Here is a 7,750-nt window from a genome sequence, read left to right on the forward strand (position 1 = left end):
TACTGACCTTCTCAGCTCTTTCTGACCATCACCATGACCTCATCTGCAAATTAGGTGAGAAGCTTCTCACCATCCTCGACACCGGCTCCTACTACCACCCGAGATCCCTCGTCCGAGAATTGCTGTTCGACACCACAACCGAATCCAGCCCATACGAGCACGAACTGATCGCTACAAGAACAGCCCAGTCCCAACCATTGTAAAAATTACCAATAACTTGTAATCAACCAGTGTATTCACTCCCAGTCAATCTTACCTTTTTGCACTGTCACTATGTTGAAATGCCCTGTAGTATGACCTTCTCCCTACCTAGTTATTATATATCATATTTGTATCACTTATGTTACTTGTATATTACTTGTAAATCAAGAGACCCATTCCCCAATTATGTAACTGTATATTTTCAGCCTTCCGGCTGCCATGCTCATACATACATCACAGGAGCATCTGGTGTCAGCATCTCCAATACTTCACATTAGCTTCCTCACTAACTTAGTAAACGAAAAACACTTAACCTACGTATAATACATACACAAAAGCTACACACACACGTACATCAATACAGAAGTATACACACGCACCTTGTTGTATGTTTAATCAGGATATTTCCACCGGTAAACGCAAAAAATAGTCCCTGTGCTTGTACCTTTAGTTGTGCTTGTACCTTTAGCTGTGCTTGTACCTTTAGCTGTGCTTGTACCTTTAGCTGTGCTTGTTATTGTATTTGTATCTGTATTTGTACTTGTGTCTGTACCTGTACCTGTATCTGACCTACAGTACCAGGTAACAACCCGCAGTACAGTACAAGATGGTGGGCAGAACTTATAGACTATACTGTACTGTTATTACTGCCAGGTAGTAACACCATTAATTACAGTGTTTCTAAGTACTGTACGTGTCCTGTTATGGTCAGCACTATACGTACACCTGTCATTGGTAAAAATACTGTGTGTGTGTGTGTGTGTGTGTGTGTGTGTGTGTGTGTGTGTGGTGTGTGTGTGTGTGTGTGTGATGCTCCACCACCCCGGACTACAGTAGTTTTACCTCAGGGGTAATGTGTTAGTGTTGATCCTAACAGTGTGGGGAATAAATTACAACATGGACCCCTTACTGCTGCCATATTTTACCTCCGCCAATATATATATATATATATATATATATATATATATATATATATATATATATATATATATATATATATATATATATATATATATTCGTTTTGCAAGTAATAAAAATAATCAGTTTAAAGAAGAAACAGCTAAAGGACCTCTCTCCTCATCTCCTTCCAGAGAATCTCAATTCTTTGTGTGGGGCCAAGTGTCTCCCAGGACACCAACAACAACTCCATTTGGTATAAAAACAAAAACAAATGAGTCTCAACACGCGCTCCCCACTTTAGTTTTTTCTTGTTGTTGTTGCTGCATTTGATGTTGTTGTTGTTGTTGTCGTGTTCTGCCGCACTGTATTACCATTATCATTAGGGTTGAGGCAGCATCTAAGTCAGTCACAACGTTGAGGCAGCAGGGGCGGATCCCGGAATAGCATAAGGGGGGGCAAAGGTTTGGGTAGGGGAACATGGCGAGCACAGGGAGCCCACCCAGCTGGGGGGTTATGCAATCTGACCAATATCATGGGCATTTTGAGGCCATATTGAAGTCATGTGCACTTGATATTAGGATATATTCTGAGGTCAATAGTAATTACTTTTTACTCTACAAAAGCGCCTGAGTACAATACTGTATTAAAGAAAACTTATTGGAATTTTCTGATGAAAGAGGGGGGGCATGGGGCCTTGGACAGACATGAACCTGTAACGAGACGCCCCACTCGAGTATTGTCCACTTCACCACCACCAGGTCAGTCCCCCCCTCTAACACCCAACTCATCCCTCACGCAAAGAAAACATATTTTAAACAAACCAATAAATAAGGACAAGTTCCCCGTACAACACAAGGGGGCCATCCCGGTCCTACCTCCCATCCCAGCAACGTCCCTTAAAGCACCCCCCTTCCCCCACTTTCCCCTAACTGATCAAAATATAATCCGGGGAGTTTCAGGCGGTTTTATCAGGGGTTTTCAGGGTATTAATATCCCATCATATCCATTACACCCCTGAAATTTCATACCTTGTCCACCCCCCCCCCCTCCCCAAAGTGAGAGAGGGTGTTTTTTATGCCATTTTTCACACGACTCATCACATTACTCACCAGTTAACGACCACACACCAATACGATACATTACACGATGACGGCAGCCCTAAACACGAGTACTTTGACCTTTGAACCCTTTCTCTCCTTCCCTCACCTCCCTCACATTCTCATCAACCCCCCCCTCCTCATTTTCTCACTCTCTATTAGACCCCATTACTCATATTCCCTTCACCCTCACACTATCCTCATCCCTTATCCCCATCCCCTCACATCACCCTCACCCCCTTGTAACTCGTATATGCAAATTAACTTTCCTTCGTCCAATTCAAAGTGAAAATTCGTGTTTTATAGCCACTGGGAGAACTACTGTCAGAGGGTAGCACTTTTACGTCTTAATTTCTATCTCTTGGTTGAGAAATTAATCTTGGGAAATAAGAGAGATAATTCTGCCGCTTTCCATCTTAAGAGACATTGAACCTTTGAACCCTCTGACACGAACCCTTATGTATAGTGAACCTTGAACCCTCCTGAAACGAATATTTTATGTATGGTGATCCTTGAATCCTCCTGAAACGAATCTGTTATGTATAGTGAACCTTGAACCCTCCTGAAACGGAGCCCTTAAGTATAGTGAACCTTGAACCCTGTGAAACGAATCCATTAAGTATGGTGAACCTTGAACCCTGTGAAACGAATCCTTTCAGAACATTAGTGACGCCTTATTCTATGTTAGTGATGCCGTTGTGTACTAAACATGGCCATAAACAGAAAGGCTTAGACATGGCCCTGAACAGAGACATGGCCTTAAGAGAAATGGCCCTTAACCGACAAGACCCTTTAAGAGAAATGGCCCTTAACAGACGATACACGATCCTTACCAAACATGGCCCTCAACAGACATGGCCTCCAACAGAAGAGTACACACCTGGCCCCACCAACAGAGACAGGTAACGGGTCTTACCTTTGGTGTAGGTGGCACCGTTGGACTGGTGGGAGAACGGGTACTGCATCCGATCCCTGGGTAGCAGCGCCTCACTTTCCGGGTAGCGGTAGTTCTCGTAGCCCCTGACGCTCCCTTCCCGGTAGCCCGAGCCACTACCGTCCGTCGTGTAGCCGTCGCGGGGGTCAGAGTCAACGGAGGGCCGGTAGCCTCCCCGGTAGTCGTAGTGGTAGTCGTCGGCGTTGCGGTATCGGTGTCGGGGGCTGGTGCCGTACCTCTGTTGCCCCGAGTACTCCCTCTCCCCCCGCCGATAGTCCCGCGGCCCCGTCGAGTAGTCCCTAGCACCGTCCTGGTAATCCCTAGCACAATCAGGATAGTCCCTAGCACCACTTTGATAGTCCCTGCGGCCCGTATTCAGTCCCCTGGGGCTGTTCTCATTGTCCCTCGGCCCACTGTGGTAGGGCGGCGGGTCTGGCTGGTACTCCTTCACCAGGCTCGGGTAGTCCCTCGGTCCGTTCTGGTAACCAAGTGGCTCGCTCGGGTAGTCCACGGGTCCGTTTAAGTACTCCCTCGGCCCGTTCTGATAGTCCCTCGGCCCGTTCTGATAGTCCCTCGGCCCGTTCTGAAAGTCCCTCGGCCCGTTCTGAAAGTCCCTCGGCCCGTTCTGAAAGTCCCTCGGCTCATTTTGAAAGTCCCTCGGGTCGTTCTGGAAGTCCCTCGTACTCTGATAGTCCCTGTTAGCCCCTCGCATCGGGTAGTCCCTGGTGGCGGTGGGGTAGTTGTGGTAGTCTGGAGGGTAGTTGTAGCGGGGAGGGTACTGGTGCAGGTAAGGAGTGTCATCCTCCGGGTAGCGGCTGCCGGCGTCGCTGTAATAACTCATGGTGGAACTTATCCCCTTAGACTTCTTCATATATGTCTTTGTTCGTTGTGGGGATGAGGGAGGCTCCGTCCTCCTTCGGTAGGTGCTCACGTCGCCATCATCTGGGGAGGAGGGAGAGAAGAACTTGTTATTACTAGCGTTTAATTCATAGTTCTCATAACAATAAATGGATCACCTGAAGATACCTTGAAGACGTGAGGTTAGGTTAGGTTAGGTTAGGTTAGTTAATCATCAGGTGAAATAAGCTGGGAGGGGCGATTCTCCAGGTGATCATGATAAACAAACACGCATTTAAATTAATTGCTCTAACATAATAATAATAACAGCAGCAAAAATACAACAGAAAAAAAGAGAAAAAACATTAATAATAATAATAATAATAATAATAATAATAACATTAATAATAATACAGCTCATTACCACGTCAATAAATCAACAATTGGCATCAGGATATTACTCTATTTATAACTTTTGTCCAACACTGATAAAACAAAAACACCCCCCGCAACTATGAGTTTTAATTACCCTATGCTGAGAGAGAGGGAGAGAGAGAGAAATACAAAATAAACAGTAAATGAGAAAGAAAAGAGAAAGAAGGAGACAGGGAGAGAAAGAAAAAATAAATAGAGAAAGAGAATGGGAGAGAAATAAGAAAAAGTGACAAACTCTATCTCTATTTCACCTCTCCATTACTTCTACTATAGTTACCCTTCTCCTCCATTCTCCTTGACTCATACCGTTCCGTTTTCTATGACGGGGTAAAAGGCCCCACTCGCCTCTCACCAGAATATTGGAAAACGATTATTGAGCAACTCTTTACACGGCAGAGGCGCTTAATATACAGTTAATATTTAGCTAATATAACAACAATATCTGACCTTACCAGTGATTATATTTTGGTAATAATTTATAAACTCCTGACTTATAATATTTAGTTAATAATTTATAAACACCTGACTTATGTGATAATATTTAGATAATTTTTAAACACCTGACTTACCAGTGATAATATTAAGGTAATAATTTATAAACACCTGACTTACGAGTGATAATATTTTGGTAATAATTTATAAACATCTGACTTATGTAATAATATTTAGTTAATAATTTATAAACATCTGACTTATGTGTAATTATATTTTGGTAACTCTATAAAAACTTGTCAATACGAATATACTGAAGTGCTAAAGAGTGTGGTGTCAGTACCTTTAATTGACCTTGACCTCTGACCTTTAATTGACCTTGACCTCTGACCTTTAGCTGTGACCTTGACCTCTGACCTTTAGCTGTGACCTTGACCTCTGACCTTTAACTGTGACCTTTAACTGTGACCTTAACCTCTGACCTTTAACTGTGACTCTGACCCCTGACTTTTAGCTGTGACCTTGTGACCTAAGGAGTTCTCATCGTACTCAGGGGGTTATCGGAGTCAAGGAGGTTATTATCGTACTCAAGGTGTTATACGCAATGGGTTATCGTACTCAAAAAGTTATCATCGTACTCAAGATTAATGTAATCAAGAAGTCATCATCCTACAAAAGAAATTATCGTACTCTAGGTTATGGTACTCAAGAAGTCATCATCGTACTGAAGGTGTTATCGTACTCAAAGGGTTATCATCGCATCCAATATGTTATCATCGTACTCAAAACGTTATCATCGTACTCTAGGGGTTATCGTACTCAAGAAATCATCATCCTACTAAAGAAATCATTGTACTCAGGGTTATGGTACTCAAGAAGTCATCATAGTACTCAAGAAGTCATCAGAGTACTCAAGAAGTCATCAGAGTACTCAAGAAGTCATCAGAGTACTCAAGAAGTCATTATAGTACTAAAGTCACCATAGTACCAAAGTCATCATAGTACCTCAAGAAGTCATCATAGTACTCAAGAAGTCATTATAGTACCATAACCTCAATAACCCGACGGAAACTTGGAGCTGTGAAGAGATTTAATCCACACTGTTGGTAATCGCGGTCGGATTACCTCAGGTGGAAAATCCTCAGAGATTTTTCCCCTTTTTCCTTTGTCCAGTGGAGGGATTTGTATTTTCCCAACGATGCATCAGTGAACGGGTGATGGAACCTTACTATGATGAGGAGGGAGGAAGGAAGGAGGAGGGGAGGGGGAGGAAGGAGGAAGGAGGGAAGGAGGAAGAGGGAGGAAGGAGGAGGGGAGATGGGAAGGAGGAGGGGAGAGAAGGAGGAAGGAGAGAGGGAGATGGAGAGAGGAGGAGGAGGGAAGGGGAGGGGGGAGATGGAAGGAGAGGGGGAGATGGGAAGGAGGGGAGGAGGGAAGGAGAAGGGGAGAGGGAAGAAGAAGAAGAAGAGGAAAGATAGATAAGGATGATAAAGATATAAGAGAGACGGAAATAACAAGAGGAAGCACAGGACCCCGACAATCCTAAGATTAATTGGACACAGACAGACGTGACCTATTGTCTTCTTTTCACACACTTTATTTTTTCTAACTCTCTCTCTCTCTAACACTAATTATTTTTATTAACCTACTGTTAACAGATCCTCCTTACTGTTAACAGATCCTTCCTTTACTGTTAACAGATCCTTCATAAGCCGATCCCTTACCCTTAACTCCGCAATCACTGATAAACAAAAAATAAACAAAAAATAATAATAATGAGGTCAATTAACGTATAAAGATGAACGGCGAGTAATTAGCTAAGGGTTAGGAAGGCTAATTAATCTGCTGTGTTGGTTCATTAGGGGTTATTAAGGTCATGTCAGGTCAGGTTCATACAAAAGAGTGTTACTAGAGAGGTCACCCTAAAACTATATCTTGCTCTTGTAGACCTCACTTGGATTAAGCAGTTCAGTTCTGGTCACCATATCACAGAATGGATATAGAATTCTTGGGAAGAATTCAGAGGAGAATGACAAGACTAATCCCGGCATTAGGAACCTTGAGTACAGAGACAGGTTAAAGCATCGTAATTTGCACTCCCTCGAGAGACGTGGAGTGAGGGGCGACCTGATAGAGGTGTATAAGTGGAAGTCAGGGCTAAACAAAGGTGATATAACAAAGGTACTCAAACTATCCAACCAGGAGCGAACTCGTAACAATGGTTTTAAATTAGACAAATGTAGATTTAGGGCAAGAAATAAGTAAACATTGATTTGGAAATAGAGTAGTGGATGAATGGAAAGAGTTACCAAACATCATCATTAACTCGAATACGCTGAATAGCTTCAAACATACACTAGGTTGGATGGATAAATGAGCAATAGGGTTGGGTGTAATCGGAACTGCCCAGTATGGGCCAATAGACCCGCTGCAGTTTCCTCCATTTCTAGTTACTAGTATGTGGCCTGACGAGCTGAAGTTGTAATCTACCGATATTTACACTGCAGCATCTATTAACCTTAGCTAAGTGTTATAGGCTAATGGCTGCAAATATCCCGGTAGACACAACTTCAGCTCGTAACCATACTATAGTAGCACCTTATGTTCTTATGTTAGGTCAAGCTCAGGTCAGCTCAGGTCAGGTTTAGCCATAAAGCGGTGGTTGAAAATTTGAAACCGGAACATCCCGGAATTGATCACTGAAAATGACCTGAATAACAGATGTACCGGACCTGCCCTGACCTGTGTCTGAGAGGGGGTGAGGGGGTGAGGGGGGGCCAGAATAGAACACTAAACCTTTCTCTCTACTTGTTTAGTAATGTTCTAATTGTTCCCCCATCATCTTGTCTGTCTCTCTCTCCTCCTTCTTCTTCCCTACTACCCTCTCTCTCCTGTCCTCCTACACTCTCCCTGT

At 43.4% G+C, this 7,750-nt stretch overlaps 1 protein-coding gene across 1 annotated transcript; it reads right to left on the bottom strand.

Moving 5' to 3' along the window:
• Positions 1 to 3,114: 3,114 nt before the first annotated feature.
• LOC121879426 (RNA binding motif protein, X-linked-like-1) lies at positions 3,115 to 4,077 on the bottom strand (the record flags this gene model as incomplete). Its single annotated transcript, XM_042386086.1, is given in 1 exon segment — positions 3,115 to 4,077. A coding segment is annotated over 1 exon segment (889 nt), but the record flags the coding sequence as incomplete, so codon positions are not given.
• Positions 4,078 to 7,750: the final 3,673 nt, after the last annotated feature.

Source organism: Homarus americanus, unplaced genomic scaffold (genome assembly GCF_018991925.1).
Source record: "Homarus americanus isolate GMGI-L3 unplaced genomic scaffold, GMGI_Hamer_2.0 scaffold23742, whole genome shotgun sequence".
Lineage (NCBI taxonomy): Eukaryota > Metazoa > Arthropoda > Malacostraca > Decapoda > Nephropidae > Homarus > Homarus americanus.